The 22,289-nt window shown below is 42.5% G+C and overlaps 1 protein-coding gene and 1 long non-coding RNA gene across 4 annotated transcripts in view; one reads left to right on the top strand and one right to left on the bottom strand.

Moving 5' to 3' along the window:
- LOC147029978 (E3 ubiquitin-protein ligase NEDD4-like) overlaps window positions 1-22,289 on the top strand; it is a 325,864-nt gene that overhangs the window by 100,199 nt on the left and 203,376 nt on the right. For all 3 annotated transcript variants that reach the window (XM_085873551.1, XM_085873550.1, XM_085873549.1), the window contains exons 4-5: window positions 2,601-2,639; window positions 19,003-19,056. In XM_085873551.1, the coding sequence (XP_085729677.1) occupies window positions 2,601-2,639; window positions 19,003-19,056 (93 nt within the window). The remainder of the gene's footprint in view (window positions 1-2,600; window positions 2,640-19,002; window positions 19,057-22,289) is intronic.
- LOC147029979 (uncharacterized) lies at window positions 988-21,153 on the bottom strand. The gene is made up of 4 exons (XR_015056163.1): window positions 21,093-21,153; window positions 14,959-15,012; window positions 4,634-4,697; window positions 988-2,183 (listed from the first exon to the last, which is right to left on the bottom strand). It is a non-coding gene; the product is annotated as an uncharacterized LOC147029979 (long non-coding RNA).

Below are 22,289 nucleotides of genomic sequence, written 5' to 3'. Positions count from 1 at the left end.
GGGGCGTGTTCCTTTTCAGTTAATACATTGCCACAGATGACCGGAGACGTCCGTAGTATTAAACAATGTGTGAATTGGACAAAACACTTTTGTAGCAGTTGGAACTGCTGCTAAGTTCAATTCCACAGTTTACATTTTGAACTTTGTCTCAGGTTAAGAGATTCTAGAGCTTATCACATTTCAGCTATAATGCTTATAAACGTCCAGAGAGTTGTATGGGGATGGAGAGTGGAGATGGTTTGGGAGGGGGTAATTGTGCGGTTGGGGTAAGGGATGGCAGACGTGCGGTGTAGTGTTAATTACGATGCATACCATCTCATCAAAATTATTCTGCATAGAATAACAGTGTAGATGGAAACAAAATAATGTCTGAAATTAATTTTATACTGGTTATACTATGAACACAATCTGGAGATGAGCAACACCCGGACAGGTCTGGAGACTAACACCGCCTGGTGTCGTGTGAATTCCATTTCGGTTTGTGTACTTTTTGTCTCGAAGAGTTTGTTTTGGTAAACCTTCAACATCTGTCAATATTCATTTCCCCAAACTACCCTTCTCTCACCCTCCCCTACCCCACCCCCCCTCTCCGGTTTCCAATTACTCACTCAATGTACAGGGTGTCTACAATTCTTGTCACCCCAGTGTAACTTAGGATTTATCTTAAGTACATTTATGCTTTTGTTGCAAATGCCTTTATTTCATGATGTTGCATTACATGCACCTTTAATAATGTGGCCAAAATGTTGGAATCACTTGGGTTCACTGGCCATACAACATATATGCAAAGTAATGGGCCACCACACATATGTGGCCAGCATGTGAAATATGCAAATGTATTCCCAGCAATCCTTTCGTCGTGTGCGCACGCACGCACACACGTACACACACACATTTCCGGATCATTATGTTACATAATTACGTTGCATTGCATGCACCTTTAATAATGTGGCCAAAATGTTGGAAACACTTGGGTTCACTGGCCATACAACATATATGCAAAGTAATGGGCCACCACACATATGTGGCCAGCATGTGAAATATGTAAATGTATTCCCAGCAATCCTTTCGTCGTGTGTGCACGTACGCACGCACGCACGCACACACACATTTCCGGATCATGATGTTCGGGTATTAGTCTCGTCTGGACTGTGAGGTGAAACAGGAGACCAATAGCGGACAAACTGTGTGCCGAGTTAAATGTGAGTTGTGAGCATATACTGTGTTGGCGAAAGGGAACTTCACAGGGTGGAATACCATAGCTGGGTTGCTATACACTAACTGCAGAAAACACCTGGCAATGGCCATTTGCAGGTCCATTGGTGCAGGGACTATAGGCAATGCACTGCTGAGCAGTGTAGGAATGTGATATGGTTTGATTAGTCATCCTTCACCATGTTCTCAATGAATGGACATAGATATGGCGACAGCCCAAGAACTTCAACAGCCCCAAGTGTCTGGTTCCAACAGTAAAGATTTCTGACGGTTCCATAATGGTAAGTGGGCATTTTCCTGGCATGGGCTGGGTCCACTCATTCTATTAGAAGGCAGGGTTGATGCAGCGTGCTACATTACCATCCTGAGCAACCATCTGCATCCCATGATGCAGCATTTCTTCCCTGCTGGGAGTGATGTCTTTCAGGCTGACAGTTCTCCAGTCCACAGGGCACATGTTGTCACTGGGTGGTTTGTGGAGCACAATGACAAAGTTACCCATCTTCCGTGGCCGGACCTCAATCTCATAAAGCATTTGTTGGACTGTCTGGAGTGCCACTGAAAACAGCTGTTTTCACCTCCATCAAATCGATGTGAATTGGAGGATTTCCTTGTGGAAGAATGTTGCCACGTTCCTGCATGACCATTCTGGACCCTTCTTGAGTCAATGCCACGTCGTATCCATGCCGTCCTGGATGCATGTCCAACTTAGTAGTCCAATACCCTACTAAGTGACATGCTGTTGGTCTTTCCATTTTAACAAATCTACTGCCTGTAACTCTTGCATCCATTGGATGTGTTTGTTCACCATCATTTTTATGACCGAGAGTGATTTTTGCACCAGGTTCTGTGCAACATTTTCTGGAGAATTTTGAGGGGTTACAAGATGAAATGCATCGCTGACAGCATACTTGACAATATGCATTTTTGGACCATGTAGTTGCTGCCATGACCCAATTTCAATTGTTCTGAAAAAAAAGAACAAAATCGGTGAGTATTTTACTGAGGTGATAAGACATTGTGGACACCATGATGATGAAGAAGAAAAATAACAAAGAAAATGGAGCCCCATATCCTTTTCAGGATTTTCCCCGAAAAAGTCCAAAGAACCTCAAAATCAACCGAATGGACTTAAGAATGTTTAGTACACCTTTGAAATGCTTTGATTTAACCCTAATTTTGATCCCTGCAAGGGAGGGGACAGGTTGGGAGGCTTTGTATGTTAACTATAAATTGAGTGGAGTTAAACTATTGGTTATCATTCACATTTGGAGTGTTTTTGATTTATTGACCTCCTAAATATTCAAGCAATAAAATTAATTTGGTTACCCACAAATTAATCTTGCATCATAACTTCCAGCTTGTGTGTGTGTGTTCTTTTGCAGTCGTTGAACCCAAAATGGATTCAGGAATTCTACTTCAGGGTAAGTTTTTGTGTACCTTGTAGTTTATTTTTGGTGCATTCACATCATGGAAGCAGAATAAACAAGAAAAAGAGCAATCAGAGATTGCAAATCCTCGCCAGGACTTCTTTTGAGTGGTGTATTTTAATAGGTTTTAGGATAAATCCAATATGGCTGCAAAACCATGTGACCTATGACATTATATGTGTGATCCTTTTGTTCCTCATGGATAGGCGGTCATATGTGCAAAGTTTCACCTTGATCTTTTCAGCCATTTCAGAGAAGATTTTTGAAGATGAAAAAAAAAAGCAAAAAAAAATTACAAACAATCTGGCTGCCAAATCACGTGAGTGATGACGTCATCAAAAACATTTTTTGTTGACCATTTTATCCCTAGATGACCCTCAAAAATTTTTTTACTGATCTGATGTGGTGTTCTGCATATGCAATTATGACATCATAACCAAGGCACCTATGATGTCATAAAAATACCATACTCATTCCCCATGAGGAGTACTTGCTATTTGCCACTTGTACACTCATGGCTTGGGGAACACTTTTGTGAAGTTTGCCCTCAATTTGGCCAGCCGTTCTGGAGAAGATTTTTTTTTTTAATAGGTTTTTGGATAAATCCAATATGGCTGCCAAACCATGTGACCAATGATATCATATGTGTGAACTTTTTGTTCCTCATGGACAGGTGATCTTGCATGTAAAGTTTTTTCCTTAATCTGTTCAGCCACTTCAGAGAAGATTTTCGAAGGTTTTTTTTAAATTTAATTTTAAAATAATATGGCTGCGGAATCACGTGACTGACGTCGTTAAATTCTTTTCTGTGGACCATTTTATCCATAGATGACCCTCAAAAATTTTCATACTGATCAGATGTAGCGTTCTACATCTGCGACAAGAACGGGCACTCGGTAGAGCACATACCTTCGCCGCCGCAACTTTTTTCCGGGAACATTTGAAAAACGTCATTTTAAAACGTCCATGACGTCACAACCGTCAGTCCGATTGACGTCAAATTTGGTGTGTAACCTCCTTGAAGGCAGTCCAACAAAATAGAATGATAAACACTGAAAAATTAAAAAGTTGAAAAATGACGTCATCTTTTTGACGCACTTCCGGGGACGTCACGTCCAATCGGGGACTACCATTCTGAAAGCTCGTATTTCACTGAACGTTTTAACGTTGGTTTCATGTCAATAGCTCTATTAGATCTGAAGCTATGCCCACAAGTATATTTTGACCTTGAGTGTGACCTTGACCTTGACTACAGAGTTAATTGGCAAAACCTCTACATCAATAAACAGATATTTTGGTACTGATCCTAATGCCTGGATTTGGGAAACTTTGCTTTATAAATTATATAGATATTTGAATGTAAAATATCAGGACATTTTAGCCACAATTGAAAAACGTCATGTTCAAACGTCAATGACGTCATAACAGTCAGTCCGATCGAAGTCAAATTTGGTGTGTGACGTCCTTAAGGTAAGTCCTACAAAATGGTATGATCAAAACTGATGAGATCGAAAATTGAAAATTTACGTCATCTTGTGACGTCATTTAGACGCACTTCCGATGACGTTACGTCAAATCCGACACTACCTATCCGAAAGGTATCTCCTCATGGAACAATATGGTGGTGGTTGCATGTCAATAGCTGTATTATGAAGGAAGTTATGCTCAAAAGAGTGTTTTTGACCTTTTCATGACCTTGACCTTTGACCCGATCGCTCCCAAAATCTAATCGAATCGTCCTTGGATACTCACAAATCATCCCACCAAATTTCATGCAATTCGGTTTAATACTTTCTGAGTTATGCAAATAACAAACAAACACACATATTCACAAATAAATAAATACACAGCGACCAAAACATAACCTTTCGCAGAATGTGAAGGTAATTATGGCGTCATAACGAGAGCTCCCATGATGTCATAAAAAATACACATTCATTCCCCATGAGGAGTACTTGCAATGCACGAAGTTTCAATTTTTTCCTTACGGTTTCAGAGATTCAGAGGTCCAAAGTTTTTGTGATTTCCAATATGGCTGCCACACCATGCGACCTATGACATCATACAAGGAAATCAGACACAGGTGGAGGCCATGCAGCTCATCATGCCTGTGCGACATCAACACCACACTAATTTATTGACAAGATCCAAAGAAGAAAATGCAAATATTTTTCATTTATTTTTGTTGTGTTTTTTATTTATTTATTTATCTATTTATTTTAAGTTTTTGTAGTTTTTGTGTAATTTTTTTTATTATCATTAAAACATTCTACATGAGAGGTCACAGCAATGGTGAAATTTTGTCTCAATCCGACAAGCGGTTGCAGATAAAAACACGAAAGTTCTGTGCGGACAAACAGACAAACGGACCCAAATGCAATACCCTCTCCAAATCCTTCAGCAAGGGTAACAAGTTTATTGAATATTCACCAACATCTTGCTTATCTGCAATGAGTTTTAAAGAGCAAAATTTAATTATAGATTCTGATGATGGGTGTTTTTTTTTTTTTTTTTCTTTTGACGAGTTTAAAATTGGCATCTATCTATAATTCCAGCTGTGTGTGTTTGTGTGTGTGTGTATCTGTGACAGCTGTTTCTCGACAACCACTGGTCCAATCTAATTGAAACTTGCCAGCTATATTGCTGGGGACCTGAGTATGTGCCTTTTCAAGGTTTGATATTAATCGGACAAGTGGTTCCCAAGTTATGGCCATTTATTTACCAACCAATGACAGGACACGGTGCTGCGGCCATTTATTTACCAAACCAATGACAAGACACATTGCTGCGTAGGCCGGTGCGTGGCCGGCCGACGACGTCACGGGCCGTGCCGGTTATGATGGGGAAAGGGCGCCTTAGTTACCATGGCGTAGGAGTGGCAATGGTCAATGGCAGCGAATGTCATGGCAAACAAAGACAGGGAGGTAAACTTGATTTTAATTTGGATTTTAATTAACTCTGTGTGTGTAAGTATCACAGCAGTTGTTACTTCAATGCAAGCGATAATTCCTGGAATGCATGTGAACATTCCGTACGGGCACGCACCACTTCCGGATAGTGATGACTTACTGTATTCTAATAATTTCTCTTTCTTATGCCCATTTATAGATAAATACAATGCCCCAATCCAGTCGTCGTTTACAAGAGCGAAGGAATGGCCTGTGTGGTTGTTTGAAAGTTTTTTTTGTGTTTGTTTTTATTGGGGGGGGGGTTTGCTCGTACGGGCACGCGAGAGCGAAGGAACGGCCTGTGTGTTTGTTGTTTCTGGCTCGCCGTTTGAAAGTTTTTATTTTTATTTTTATTTTTTGCACGTATGGCCACGCATGTATGGGCACGTACTAGTATGATAAAATATGATAATGGGAGACCAAGACCTGCAGTAGATGAACTCCACATAATGCCTGAGCAAGGAAGCGAAATTACATGACATGCAACAAGTTGTGGTGCGGTGATACGTTTATTTGTTAATCAGATTGGTACGACAAAAATTCCAAACAATAATGTAACACACTGGAGATGCCAATCATATTAAATAAAAATGCAGCACCTTAGTTTTAAAATAGGGGATTAATAATAATCTTGATTGGAACACAAGCAAACAATTACAATGAGGGAGGGATAGAGATTAGTCTGACAAACCTGCTTAATCGAGAGAAGGAATGCCTCAATGCCGAGCTTGATCTCGGGTCTTCTTCACAACAGACTTGCACACAAAAAAAAACCACACCAAAACGGGAGAGTGAGACAGATGGGGAAGAAGAGGCTACAGGCTTCCCTCAGAGCACCAGGAGGCACAGCGTTGGCACGCTGGTCAGGTGAGAAGTAGTCCCGCAACTCCTGCCAAAAGTTGTGCTGTGACTCAAAGTGACTGCCACTGGAAGCCCCACTGAACTGTGGTCCGACTCTCAAACTGGCAAACTGCAACCGGGACTCATCCTGACACCAACTGAGGCTAACTTGTTACCCACCTAGGTTCAATCCATGCAGCTGGCACTGCAACAAGTGTCTTGCTCATGTGACCTGCCATGAGCAGTGAGGCTACACTGGTTGACTTATTTATGGATATTTTTGGTTTTGGAGATTTTCCGACAGTTTCATTTTTTTTTTTTCCCCCTTTGATGTAGGCTTTGCATTGCATCAGGATGCACAATTTCAGCTTTCTACCCCACCGAGAATAGTCCTTCCATATTTCTTTCACCTGTGTTTCTTCTGTCAGATATTTTCCTGTTTTACTCTTAAGCACACCAAACTCAGACCTAAATTTTCCTGTGATCTCTCTGATCTCTTCTTTTTTCCAGATATGTCATCACTTTCTATCTCTTTGCAAGCCTCTGAAATATTTCTTTCTCTTTGCCATATTGTCATTGGAAGTCTCCATTTAGCCACTGTATGTCCTCTCTTGATGCATCTTTGGTTTTCATCTGTCTTCTTCAGTCTGTAATATTTATTACGTCTTATGACAGACATTTATGCCTACTTCTTTATGCTTGCTTTTGGGATTTTGTTTTTGGCCTCCTCTTTCACAATGTCTTTGGTCTCTTGCCATAATTAATGTGGCATTTTGTCAGCCAAGGCCAGCTCTGCCAAAGGTTTATTTATTTTTTTATTTTTTTAACCGTTCTTGCATATTGCTGCAGCTGGGGTTCTGGGTGAGAAGACCACTGGGGGGGGGGGGAAATATCTCGGGTTCCCACCAGACTCCCCGGAATCGCAGGCCGTCGCACACGGATAACTCCGTGACACGGCAGGTCGCTAACCGACCGTGAACGCCAATAACAACCACGTGACTTAGGGTCCTCCATTTAATATCGGTTCCCTAAAAATAATCAGGTGACCTAATTACCGGGGGATGCGCCTTCGGTACGCCTTGACCGAACTGGATCACCTTGCCAGATTAGATGCAGCCGAGCGACACTGCCAAGGACGTACCGGCTAAAAGGAACGGATCGTTGGGAATCAAGTCCCAACTCGGCTAGGATACGGACCATGCTGGATCGATGAAAGAAAAGACAAAAACGAGCTGGGAACATTTCTATATAAGGATTTATTACAGCCAGGCGAGGAAAGATATGTGGCACAATTAATTGAGTTTATTGTTGTGTGGAAGTAGAGATAGAAAGAAAAGTGTGGTGTGACAATAAAACAAGCAACTTACAAAAGCATACACAGGGCATACACTTATCCCGATATATCTTCTGCAATCTTAACTTAAGTAAGGATAGGTGCCATGACACACACACACACACACACACACACACACACACACACACACACACACACACACACACACACACACACACACACACACACACACACACACACACACACACACACACACACACACCGATGAAGAGGAGTTAATGAGAAGAAAGAGGAGATGAGGCTAATGGTCTCATAATACCTTGCACGATTGACCGACCACGCCACCCAGTACATTTTGGTGGGGATGCTCCGCTGAACGATCCCTCCTTGATAGTTCGTGGGTCATCTCGTGTTTGGCTATCCAGAGAAGGGGTGCGACCGTCGAGTTTGAGGGAGGGACTTTGTGTGGAGCCAGCAGCGAGTGGGTGGAGAAAGCGGAGTCGAGAGCGAATGGGCGGAGTGGTGGACAGGATCAGGTGGGTGAGTGGAGCCAGCGATGAGGCGGTGAAGAAGGTGGAGACAGCAGGTGAATGCAGAGATCGATCCCAGGCCAGACAGAGAGGAAGAGCAGGACGAGCTGGAGCGCAGACGGCCTCGCAACCCGTCCTTTATAGACCCTGCGGTGCAGGGCGGGGCGCCACCCTGAAGCGATGTCCTCACCCGAATCAGGCACTCTGGTTGGGCCCCGGCCACGGCACGGCCTGGCCGCCATGACCGGATGTAGCCTCACTGTACATCCGGCAAGCTATAGCTGAGCTGCGGAATCATCTCACTACGAACCCGATGATATGAATCGCCTTGACACCCAACTCCCGGTCCGTGCCCTGGCGACCGGCCGAAGGGCGCGTCGGCCCCTGCATGCCCGCCTGGGCACCCCCATCGATCCGTGGTTAGCGCTGGTCAATGCGCCTGCTCTGTGGTATGCCACGTGGCCCTAGCGATCCGGGTCGCACAGCACGCCTATGTGGTGGCGGCTGCATCGAGGCAGAGGCGCGAGAAGACCCACGGGAGGCACTGGTGGCCGCGGTGGCGAGCGAAGATCGATGGTAAGATGTTATTGTAAATGCATGCGCAGACCCGATTGAAGAGATGCACTCTGCATGCCCCGTACAGTGCACGCCGGTCAGCTATTGTACATGTGGTTATTTATTACAGGGCTGCGCCCGTGTGTGCCATCGTGCTCGCGGTTATTTATCACAGGCGGTGGTGTGCACAGTGCTGGCCCTGATCTGTGTCAAGAATTGAAGGAAAGGATTGGATATAATTATTCGATGTAGATTTGGGTTGAAAAGAGGATAGATGTAATTATTAGATGCAGAAATGGGTTGAAAAGAACGTGCCATGTGCATCCTAAACAGTGAGTGGAGGTTGTTTATTGTTTGCTTCTATGGTTGGCCTTCGCGAAAACGCATTCTTGTAGTGTAGTGTGTGGCTGCAGTTTTTACACAGGCGGTCATCTGAGCGTGGTGCCTGCTTGGATTTATTTCAGGAATAAGAGGAAAAGAGTAGGAATGAAGATAGATAAATTATCAGATCTAACTATGAGATCCACACAACGCACTTGTCCCGTTTGACCCATTAGATATGAGGGAAAGGTCTAACTTTACGTATATTAATGAAATAACTGTCTGGGGACCACTGTATGAGGGATGCAATTTCCAGAACCGCAACAGTATAGTTACAGTACGTCTACCACCAAAGGTGAAGGAGGTTATGTTTTCACCCCTTTCCGTCTTTGTTGTTTGTTTGTGTGCAGGATATCTGAAAAAGTTTGGACAGATCCGGATGAAAATTTGTGGACAGGTTGAGTGTGTACTAAGGAGGAATTGATTTGATTTTGGTGAAGATCCGAATCCGGATCTGGATATGAGAATTATTTAATTTGTAAAGTGATTCTTCACCATTGACAAATAGGGCAAAAAGCGATTATAGTACTGTATAGCATGATATTTCAAAAATATATTGGGCTCGATATGTTCTCGTGGATCAGGCATTATGTGGCGGAGGTATGCGCTCTGCAGAGTGCCCTTCTAGTTTTGACGTTTTCAGTCATATCTGGTTGGGGGTTTTGATTTTCTCTTTTTCAGCTTTCTCAATTTGACTTGTGGTTTTGCCACAAGGAGTTCATGACCTGTCACACAGTCTGCTCCTGGCATGGTGTTGGCAGATTACACAGCACTTCTCCATCTTCTGTTGATTTGAATGTCGTCAATCTGATTTCTATGTTGCCCATCAGGTAAAGGCCATATGTACAGTCTCGGCTTGGGTTGTTTGAACCATGTGTTACAATAACGAGCTTATTCTCCGCACAGAACCCCAGTCTTCACTCCCCTGGCTCGTTTTGGAGTCCATACTTTCCTGCAATCCCTGGTACTCCTGTGTCACATCGGAGGCTTGGAAACGCCATATGCCTCAGCACCCGGATCATTGATCGCACAAACAGCTGAGAGGTGCGAAGCTAAATGGATTCAAATACAAATTTCCCTGCACTCAGATTCACCCTATGATTCTCCAAGGTTATTCCAAATTCAGCCAAATATGGCAGTGGAACGTGCGCGAGAGGTGAAAGATGGGAAAATGGTCCTTACCCTTTTAAAGGTTTATTTTTCAGGGTTCGCAGTCCTTGAAACTCCTTTAAATTCCTGGTAAAATGAAGGACAAGTTTCCTTTAAAGACTTTCCAGTTCTGGAAAATGCTTCAAGTCCTTGAAACTCCTGGAAAAATCAAAAAAATTGCACAAATACAAATATTCTGTCAGGCCCCCCGATCGGATTTGTTAATTCCACCGGCCTCTTTTTGAGAATGTTACCGATTGCAACCTCCCCCAGGGATTTCCCAGTCAAAAATAGAATTCTTTTCCTGTAGTAATTTGCTGCAGACTACTGTAGTAGGACCTGTTGCCAACTATAGTATATGAGTACTACTCGTATAGTGTTACGAATCTGGAAGCCATTCGCATTCACACATGCAGTTGACCCAAAGTTTAGTTATTTTGTTAAGTATATGTGGGTAGTTAGAATTCCTCCCTTATGTCTAATGGGAATTTCATGTGTGCGCTGTTGGTTTCTTTTATAGTCAGGTTTTTTACATCTTGAAATCGCACAATGCCAACAAAACCCTCACTTCACTCCTCCTCCCATTCTGTGGGTGAACAAGCGCTTCACCCGCCCAGCTTTCCCTTCACGCCACGGCGCCATAACCCACGTGTTCAAGGCTACAGACGTGGGCGGAGCCCCCTCGCCTCAGGGCCGACTCTGCCCCAGCCAGATGGAATGTTCCCCTTGTCCAATCGGGGGTGAGATCACCTCAAGCCGACCCCGCCCCAGCAAGATAGAATGTTCCCCTCGTCCAATCGGGGGTGAGATCACTTCAGGGCTGACCCCGCCCCAGCCAGATGGAAAGTTTGCCTCACCCAACGATCGCCCGACGCCCCCCGACCAATCCGGAGGCGAGTTACCTCAGGGCGGATCCCTCACCCTCCCGGGGGGAGGAATAAGAAGGATCGTGAGCTGTATCCGGGGTTTGTTGGTTGGTGATGTGTCTCGGGTCTGGTCTTTTTTTTGGGGTGCCTTTGTGGTCGGTGGTCGTGGTGGTGCTCGTGTCGTCGATCGTCATTCGTGGCAGCCAGGATCGCTCGTTGGATTCTGGGTCGTGGGTTCGAGTCCCACCGTGGTGGGTTGTGTTGGAGCGCTTGAGCTGAGGATCCCCATTCCCGTCCACGGACTCCGACTCGCATATAAAACCGCGCGAGGTGTCCAGTTACCTGGCCAGACTCTGGCCCTCAGCTCACCTTCCATCCCGAGCTGAAGGGCCGAATAAAGACCCACGAAGTCCATTTCGTGTGTGTGTGTGTGTGTGTGTGTGTGTGTCTGTGGCCAGTCTGTAATTAGAACTGTTTAAGTGATTCTATTCCATTAAGCCTGCGTTCTTAGTCGTGGTTAAGTCTGCTTTGTGTTTCCCTCCCTCTCACGATTGTAAATAAATAACTCTTAAATGTTCCAATTCATTGCCTGTCGTTTCTATCATTGACCCAGCACGGTGTCAGCTTGAGAAATAGGGAGGCTGTTTGTGCCGTAAATTGTTCATTTGGTCCGGCAGGCTTTGCTAATCCCCGCTCGGTTACGCCGAATCCGAGTCGGTAACAGCGACTCGGTTCGGACAAAGTCGGCCGAGGGTGTGGCTTCCCCGGTAGTTGCTTCCTTGCAAAATGTGTGATAACCCAGCTAACACACCAACTTTAGGCTGATGTTAGGACTTAGGCCGACATGATTTTATCTGGCTGGCTGACATCAGCCCACCGTCAGCTGGTAACGTCATCACTTTTTACAAGCAATCGTAAACGGCAGCAAATAAACTGTTTTTTCAATCAATTATCAAAATAAGATTTCAAATTTGAGGCTCGATTCTCATGGATGAAATAAGTGGTGATATCTGGAGTGAAATCTGAAATTTTTAATGACCGTTTCTTATTACTCAGCATATTCACCAAGTGTTGGATTGTTCGCCCACGACCAGGAAACGTGAACTGGGTTCGGATTGAGGTAATTCCATGGCTGAAATGGTGCTTAAGATGTGCCTGGTCATACTAAACACCGTCTAGAGACGTCTGGAGAGTTGTATGGGAGTGGAGGGGGAGAGGGTTTGAGAGGATGGTAAGCATGTGGGGAGGGGAATGCAGTACCATAGAATATGGCTTTGTTTTAATTCCAACTAAAATGTGCCTTTATTCCATTTCCATCATAGCAGGGTACACAGGGTGACCATCGCAGGACGACTGTCATCCCTCAAGGGAAGCCCATGCTATAATCTCTTTAAAAATGGTACGTGCTGTTTGAATGTACCCCATTTCATTCAGTCCTGCACTTATGCCGGCAGACGGGACTTCTAGTTGAACATCATTCCAAGGGACGGCATATACATTGATGAATTGGCCTGCTGATGAAACAGTAGGATGTTAACCCCCCCCCCTTCCTCCCTCAAGTCCTCTTCTCGCTTAAGCCACCTTTGCCTCCATGAAGTACAAGGGGTAAACTAACCCCTCTTCCCTCACATCTCCCTCTCACTTCTATACCCCCATGAAGTGTAAGGGTAGTAAAGCTCGACTCCAGGTAAATGTAAACCTATAGTCTAGGTAACCCTCCCCCGTCCCCTACCGCACTTCCCCTCAGGTGCCCCTACCAAATGCAAGTCGAATCCCCCACCCCCTTCCATTAAAGTCACCATACCAAGTTCAAGTTGAGACCCCCCTTTTCCCCTCAAGTCCCTCTACCTAACACAAGTCGAGAACATCCCCTTCCCTCCCCCTTTCCCCCTCCCCTCCAACCTTTCCCCCTCCCCTCCACCCTTTCCCCCTCCCCTCCACCCTTTCCCCCCTCTCCTCCACCATTCCAGTGCTTAGTGAGCGACGCGGTAAGGTGAAGTGAACGAGACTAGGTATTGCGTACGCAATTCAGTCACCTGCGCTCCCCCACGCTGCGTACATTTTTAATTCACTGGCAAAAGTTCCCGTAGATGGTACACACTGTCATTGCTAAACACAACCAAAAAAAAACAACCCCCAAAAAAAGTACAAAGTTCAGGCCACACCTGCCTGTATTGTGCCTCGGTGTCATACGGTCCACCCACTAAAAATGTAAAAATAATTTTTTCTTTTTCTAACAACCCAAAGGCTAAGTACTTGGTCAAACACACACCTCCTAACCCCAGAGGGTCAGAATGTATGGTCATAAAATAGGACCACTCCTCAAGAGGACTAGGTCTCCCTGAGTGAGAAGCAGAAGCTCCTCCCTGGGGTGAGCTGGTCAAACCCGACATGACATAATGTCGAGATCAGACTCCATTACTGTGGTGGGTACTGGGAAGGAAGTGCCACATCAACTATTGTTACATGCATCCTGACCACTAGGAAATGCCTGCCACACATTAACCTGTCTGTGGTACACAAAACAGTTCTTGGAGCAGCCAGGCAATTTAATATTCAGAAATAAAGGCTCTGAGCTAGTTAAACAGTTGCATCGACACCACAGGTGAAGCCTATTCAACTGTTTAACTAACATGATGGTATCAGGACTCAGAGCTGTTTTGCGTACCACATCCAGGTTAATGTGTTGTTTCCACGTGTATATTTTGATGCAAAAAAAAAAAGTATTCTCATTTTTTTTTTCTTTCAATAAAGACTAGTTTGCAAATTTCCCAGTATATTTATGCACGCAGCCTCTGGGAGAGAGGTATCATCTCGGGAAATCTTTTGGCTTCACCATTTATTATTAAGCTTCTCTTGGGCAGAATATATTTCTGAGTAGGCCTCTAATGGATTGGCCCTGTTTTATGTTCCAATATAAATCCTTGGCTTCTGTTGTGGGGAACCCATAGGTTCCAATCCCACATAGAATGTGTTCATTGCCTACTAATGGCCTTGCACTGAATATAAAGGTACACTGATGTATACCTTTGTAGCTTTATGTGATTTTTAAAATTTTTTATTTGCAAACCCTTCCATGGGCATTGGGCAATGTAAATGATGATAAAAAATTATGGTTGCTACCTTGCAATTCTCCACATGGCCAAGTCTCTACTGCTTTTAGCTTGTAATTGTGTCCAAGGCCATCACTCAAATTATCATGGAATATGGCTCCCCCTTGCGAATGTGCTGCTGCTTACAACCTTGCCATTTCACAAGGCCATGGAGTTGAAGGCCCATTGTGTCATTGGAATCTCATGACGGGGAGGGTTGAGTATCAGGATCTGTTTCTCTTTCACTGCAGGTGAGTTGCTGACATTCCATTGTTTTCCCAGATTTTTTTCTGGTCTTGCTTCTTCTGCTCTCTGACCTGTCGGCCCTACACCTGTCCCTTTTTAGGCAGCATGTTGTATCGGAAACTCTGACCTTGTTATCCTTGCCAAGTCGAAGCTTAGCACTCACCTCCATTTATTCACCTTGCTGTTCTCTTTTTTTTTTTTTTTTTTTTGTAAAGCGGTCTTTCATGTGTTGTGTCGTTATCCTCCCTCCACAATTTAAAGTCTGCTACCCACTGCCACCTCATTGTCTCTCATTTCTACATTTGAGTTTTATCGTACGTGCTGAGACCCTTTTCTCCCTTTCATCTGCAACTCGCCTCTTCGTGCTGTGGTGCATCCAGATGTTCTCGTCCATGTTTTCCCAATGCCTTACCTTTCTGTTGACATTTTCCCCACTGTTGTTCTGCTTTTCCAACAGCCTTAACACCTGTATTAAGAAAAACAAAAAGTAAGTATATTTGTAAGACTAATAAGTCATATTTTGGGGGTAATGGAGAACCTAATGTCAAAATGATGATGTTATCTCCTAGACTCCAACGTTCTGCCGAAAGATGGTAGAATCTCAAAGTATCACTCTTAATCCTGAATGCAGTCTCAGCCTCATAACAATAAAGGGAATTGATTACTGTACTTGAAATAAAGTGCAGAAGAAAGAAAGACTATAAAAAGATGAAAGTTAATCAACTGGTTGTATTTCTTTTCAAGTACAAAAATTTATGTGGACCCTAACTTGTTTTTCCAGTTTAAAAGCCTAACATTAATTGGATGATATGGCTTGTGCCTTACTTTTATGTAATTATTTTATGGTGAGCAAAGTAGGTGAGCGATTGTTTTTTTTATTGTCGTGGTGGCTCCTATCCTCCCAAGCATTTTTCCCTCCTCAACACACTGCTCCCACACTCCTCGACTACATCCCACACTCTTCTACTTCCTCCCACACCTTTTCTCAGCTTCGCACCTCTCCCCCACCCATCTGCGCCTCCTCCATGGATACGCAATAAATGATCTTTCCTTATATTTGTGCAGCAAAACATGGCTAGGGGGTCTGAAAGGGCACATTTGTTGTAGTTTTTCATCCATGCTGTTTGAGGGTGGGACGGTGTGTCGAAAGCTTTACCTTAATTGGCTCAATCCCATATTAATTATAGTAATGTGGTGAAACCAGTTTTGTTCCTCACAGTATGCAAAGGAAACCGCCAAAATGCATGGCCATTCCTTTTATGCAGATAATTTAACACTTTGTGTTGCCACTGATGACGGTATGTTTAACCCCATTAAGGGATTTTTTTTGGCCTCAAGTATTGTGGCTGCAGTTCTTATTTTGATAACTTATTTGTTTGAATGCAAATGTGAAAGTTGATAATCTTTTTAAGCCTCCGCTTATGAAGTTGCCGGAGGCAATATGTCTCTGGGTTGAACGTCCATCCGTGCTAATTGTCTCTATTTTCTCTGCAACCGCTTATCCGATTGACACAAAATTTTCACCATCGGTGCATCTACTCGTGTGGAATGTTTCAATGATAATTGTTATGTCATAGGTCACGTGGTGTGGCAGCCATGTTGGAAAAAAGGAAAAACTTTGGACCTCTTTATCTCCGAAACTGCCTCATGGAAAAAATTGAAACGTGGCACATGTGAACAACTCCCTCTGGGAAGCAAGTGCAATTTTTATTTATTTATTTATTTATTTATTTGATGATCTCATAGGTGGCTTCATTGTGATGTCATAATTGCATACGTCGAACGCTTTAACCAATCAGAATGAAAAAATTTAAGGGTCATCTTGGGATAAATTGTATTGGGGGGGTGGGGGGGAATGATGACTTCATCAGTCATGTGGTTCAGCAGCCGTATTATTATTTTTTTAACATCAAAAATATTCTTCTTCGAAACAGCTGAACAGATCGAGGTGAAACTTTTTGCAGGTATGATCGCCTCTCGACAAGGAGCCAAAAGTTCTCCACCTGCGACGTCATTGTTCACATGGTTTGGCAGCTATGATTTTTTTAAAAAGAATAAACCTTTAAAAATCCTCTTTTCCAGAACGGCTTGACAGATTGAGGGGAAACTTCACCCACATGTTCCCCATGCCTTGGGGATACCAGGGTATTCATGAATAATTAATAGGTCACATGGTCTGGCAGCCATATTGGATTGAACAAAAATCCCTAAAAATATATTTCTCTTGAACTGCTTCATCAATTGACGTGAAGCATCACAGTTACGATCCAGTATTCATGTGGAATATATGTTTTAAATTTCAAATTTCATCCTGATCAGACACATAATCTGATGGCCAGAATTGTTATCTTGCCAAACGAAGTTTTTGCAAGATATGTTAGTTAGCTTATATGTTTTTTATTTTTTTATTTTTTTATTTTTTTTTTGTTTGTCTGTAATCACGTATCGATCACTCTGCAGAGCACAGTTATCATTGGAAATTTTTGTAACTTCGCATATCAGAGTCCTATAGAGGTCACTTTCAGTGCATAAAATTGTCAAGGTCAAGATTACTTTGTCGCAAATCAGGGGAGTCGACGAAACCCTTATTTTTTTGAGTAATTTTGATCGGATCGTCTTCAAACTTCATGGGAATATAGTTCATGGACTGGCGCTCAGCTGATTAATTCTTGGTGGCGATCGGCCTTGACCTTCATGGTTAGTGCTGGAGGTCGAAAGTTTTTGACCCCAAGGTCAAATTTTGAAATCTTAGATACCATATCGAGTAATATCTCATATGAAAGCGCTTGATAAGTGCTAGTTTGACGCTATGACGTCATTTGAAAAAAAACCGGATTTTTTTCATGGTTACTCTGTAGAACGATTCTCATTGGAATCTCTCGTAGGCAGATATTCCTCAAGGAGTCGCTCCTGGTGGATAGCAGCTCTGTTCGGGTGACATTGGTTTTTATTTATTTAATATTTTGAATATGGGTTCAGGGATTTAAATCAAACTTGGTACAAGTATGTATATTGTATAATGATGTCATAATGTGAGCGGAGGCATATCTGGTGATGTCGTGACATCAAAGAGTGCCCTTCGAGTTATATGTAAAAATATTTTTTTTTAATTGAGCTCTGCTCTTACCTCTCCCACCCTCCCCCTTTCCTCAAGTATTCTTATTTTATTTTATTTTTTTTGCTTTATTAGCCATTGCATGCGATGGCCTCAGTGCAGGGAGTACATTCAGCAAGCACAGTACCTTGCCATTAAGATTTTATCAGGTAGTCTAAAGGTAATACAGGTCATTGTCTGGAATTGTCAGTTATCAGAGAGAGCTCGTGAAGATATCTGTGACATTTTGGGAGAAATGTTTTGAAATGATTCCTCACCATTACTCCTGGCAGATGCATGTGATTTGAAAGGCCCTTGCATTTTTTTTTTTGACAATCTAAAGGTGACAGAGGGTATGAGGCAATGGAATGTCATTGGGGCCATGGTGCAACATGTGGATGCACGCTCTTGTCCCTCTTATCTCCTTACTGTAGAATAATCTTTCCTCGAGTCATCTTCCTCCGTCCGGATGAACAATCGTTATTGCGTGATAACACCTATTTCCTTTTCTGATTACTTTTTTGTTTTGTTCTCACTGATTCTCCTCTTCAGTCTATTATTTTCCAGAATTACTCTGTTTTCCACATATTCCTTTTGTTTTGTCAGCTTTTCTTCTGCTCACACAAAGATTTTGTCTCACTTCGCCCCCTCTGTTCACTTGTCCTATCTTTACGTCTGTATTTATTTTGCCGCCTGTCCTGTCCTTTTGTTTATTGCCCAATTCTCCCTCCTTTCCCTGCCTGTTCAATTACGTTGTTGAATTCTTCCCCGAGTCCAAATCTCTGGATAATAAACATAATACAAGAATTGATTCAAGTGTTTTTGGAAATTTTCTTGATCTAAATATTATGTTGGCTCTCAGAATTATTTAGATTGCCTTGGGTTATTATCGATTTCATTTGCATTCTGAGCAATAATTTGGAATTGCTTTCAAATATATTCATATAGTTGGACTTTTTGTGCTTGGAGAGAAGTAATTTAATGAAAGGTAGTTTATCAAAAAGATGTCCATCTCGAACATTGAGGACGTTTCCTTTGCCGCTGGTGCCTGAGAGTTTGAACGATATTGTCCTTAGTTTATTCTCAATGCAATATCGATGCCGTTTCCTCTTCTTGTAAGCATTTGTATGGTTTTGCGCCTTTGGGAGCTTCCTGTGATTCTCAACAATGTTGCCTGTAAAGTTGCTTCTTGTATGCTCTCAAAAAGAAAATATTTGATGGATGAGCGATAATGGAACCAAGGGGCTACTTATTGTATGTAATAAGGGTCCTTGCCTCTTTATTTTAATTTTATTTTAAGTTCTGCGTTGGTGTGTTTTGCTCCTATTCTTGCTGATATGCTGTCCTTTTGTCCTTTGGCAGGTTGACTCTCATCGGCATCGTCTGCTCTTTGAGGTGTTCGATGAAAACCGCCTGGTAAGGAATCCCATGCTCTTATGATGAGAAGAGTATGTGTCTTCGAGCTCATTCCATTGTTATTGACCTCCAGTCAATACTGGCTTTCTTCCAGCACTGCTGAAATTTTCAAGCATCTGCACATAAAACTTGAGTGCTTGTGTTATTGTCTGTGCTAATTGTCTGATTGGCTTGCTGAAATGAGGAATGCAAGTATTAGCGGTTGGAAAGCGACACCATTGTGTGCATCAATGAGTCGGCATTGAAGGAATAAAAGGGATCTCAAATAATTGTCAACATATCAAAAAAGGTATAATTAAAATCAAATTCATGTCTTTCCTGCTGCTTCGATAGATGTTCATCAGAGCCATGTACATATTACGTGTGGACAAATGGTGGAATATTTTCCGTCTCTAATATGTTGATGCTACATATTTGCAGAGAGGCGTCCAGTTTGTATTGTTTTCGGGTGGGTGGTGTTTACATGTACCAAGTCTGAGTGAGTAGAATGGCTGTTGACAGGTGGATAGCATTGTTGCTCACAATTATTGTTGGAATTTTCAAAAATCATTGATTCCTGAGACAAAATACAATAACAAGAGATGGTCATGGGATCAGTTCTCATTTTTGCTTGACCAACATTTCATTTTGTCAACCACATTACCATGTGAAGGCCTCAGGAGTTCATGATAAGTTGTGTGTTGATGATGTATCCGTATAAATTGAAGTACATATTCAATACATCCTATATCTGTGGTTTACGAGGGTGTAAAACCCTGAATGGACTCGAATGTTTCTGCCACTCACGCCTGGCCCCAGGCTGGCTTAGTGTGCAAGTTTGCATGGTGGCCTGGAATGTGAGCTAACACGGGCAGCTGCCACGAAGCTTGTCTTGTTAATCTGCTTGACCAGGCTGCCTATAAAGGCAGCTCCGTCGGCCACATGGGCCGCACAAACCATAGCCGCATGCCGCAAAAGGGAAGGCTTTTCCAAGATAGCGCAATGCCTTAATTGATTGGTCATTTGTGGTTTCCAGAGAAGGACGTTTTTGATGTTGCTCTGATTATGTCATATTGGAATTTGAGGTGTTCTGCTTCCTCGTAATTGTGACTGTGCATGTGTTCGTGAAAGTTTTTTTGTTTTGCTTGGCTATCATTTTGGCATACAATTTAGGTTGAAGCCATTGTTTGTTGAAACTTTCATTCCTCGTTTGGCCCACATGTTTTGGCAGTGCTGCTCAAATGTGCGTGTGCGTCAAATGTTCTCTTATAGATTGCCACTAATACAAAGTATTTTAAAATAATTTTGATCAAAGAATAGTGTAAAAATAAATAAATAAATTGATGTCGAAGAATCGTGTCTATGATCAAATGCGTAGTTTGGTGTCTCTGTCTGTCTGTCTGTCTGACCATGATACATTTGGTCATTACTTATCCAGTCTCAACCAAACTTGACAGGATTAAGGGTCACACGATGGAAGTTGTAGTGACTTAATTTGCCCCCCTTCCCAAGGGGGGGTTTTCTGCTCTGGGCGAAGTCCGTGTTAAGGTGTATAGATAGCTTATTGTGGTGTTTTTTCCAAGGCCGCTTCTCATACCAAAAGTAATAAAAACAATGATAAGCGCATAATATTAATGTTATTACAAAACAATAATGCTAATAATATCCCCTCTCCCCAAGGGTTTTTCCTCCTCGGACAAACGCCGTGTTAACATGTATAAATAACTTATTGTGGTGTTTTGTGGGGCACCCTACCAGAAGTAAAAATATTATAAACCACAAACACGTATGATTACCTTTTTAAACAGTCGCACCTGTTGTTTAACACTAAACTGACAGGGAGGAAATCCGATGTTTTTGAGGCATTACATTCTTATAGCGTCCATCTCAGACTAATGGACCCAAGCCTAGATCTACAGCAATCTATCTATCCCAGAGAGGATAATAACATGACCCTTCCTGCTGCTCCCATAGGGAGTGGGGTATACTAGTTTATTAAACTCATTAATATGCTATTATTCAATTGAAATTCATCTCTGCTTTATCTATCAGCTCACCCGGAATGTTGTTCTGGGGAGCTTATGGGATGGCATGTCGTCTATTCATCTGCCCACAAACACTTGCAGCAACTTCTCTGAAACGACACATACAATTTCGATGAAACTTGACCACAACCTTCATCACCCGGTATGTACCAAAGTTTGTTCATGGCATGAAAAAATCGTGCCCTAAAGGGGTGTATGGGGGTTGTCCCCCAAATATATATATTTGCTTTCTTCTCCAAAACTACACACACTATTCCAATGAAACTTGACCACAACATTCATCACCCGTGATGTACCAAGCTTTGTTCACACCATTTAAAAAGTCGGGGTATAATGGAGTTTATGGGGGTGGGTTGCCCACCCAAAATATGTATTTTCTATTGGTTCATTGGTACATTTTGCTGATTTCGTCTCATGTTGATTTCCTCCTGAGTATCATTATTATACTAGGTGGGTGCCCAGGGATATTGCCCCTATTTTTAATCTCAGCATTACCAGTCAATATGTACGATTATATATTTGTAGAGGGAAACATTTATATTTGTGGGTGGAAGTTGCATTGTAAGGTTCATGTATGTACAGCACAGCATGTTCGCCACCACAATGCAAAGATGATATGGGTTCTTGAAATGCCACATCTGGTTTCATTAAAAAAATATATTTTAAGCAAAATAAAAAGATTATTAAACGATGAGTATAAAGTGAATTTACTTTGAAATAATAAAATGCTGTAAATAACTGAACGTCTTCACGATTCAAGCTGCAACTCGCAATTTAAATTGACCCCATGCCACATGCTCTTCCTTCCAAAGTACCATATTTTGCAGCCTACAAGTCAATGTGGAGTACAAGTCGAATTGGCTAATTTCCCCATTTTTCTTTCCTTCACTCATAGATAAGTCGATTTGGAGTATAAGACGCAGCTAGATCAACTATGGTAGTGAGGAAACTGTTGGTGAGAAGAATGGAGGTGTTGATTCCTCCCTGACGCTCAATTCATCGGACATATTAAATACATCCTATACGACTATGGTACTTCCAGGGTCATGAATAATAATGAGCTATTTTGTGTATATTATTTGAATTACTTTTTGGGACACCCTTTCGGATTAAATGAGGAATGTAAATAGCTTTTCAACATTTTTGTTGTCATTTTGAGGTAGGGTATTTAAAGCAAGCTACAGAATCATTATCAGCACTGGTTCATAG

Source organism: Eptatretus burgeri, chromosome 3 (genome assembly GCF_056783735.1).
Source record: "Eptatretus burgeri isolate ZD-2024b chromosome 3, Ebu_testis_v1, whole genome shotgun sequence".
NCBI classification, from domain to species: domain Eukaryota; kingdom Metazoa; phylum Chordata; class Myxini; order Myxiniformes; family Myxinidae; genus Eptatretus; species Eptatretus burgeri.
The sequence above is the reverse complement of the archived record's forward strand: the minus strand, read 5'-3'. Positions and strand labels throughout refer to the sequence as shown.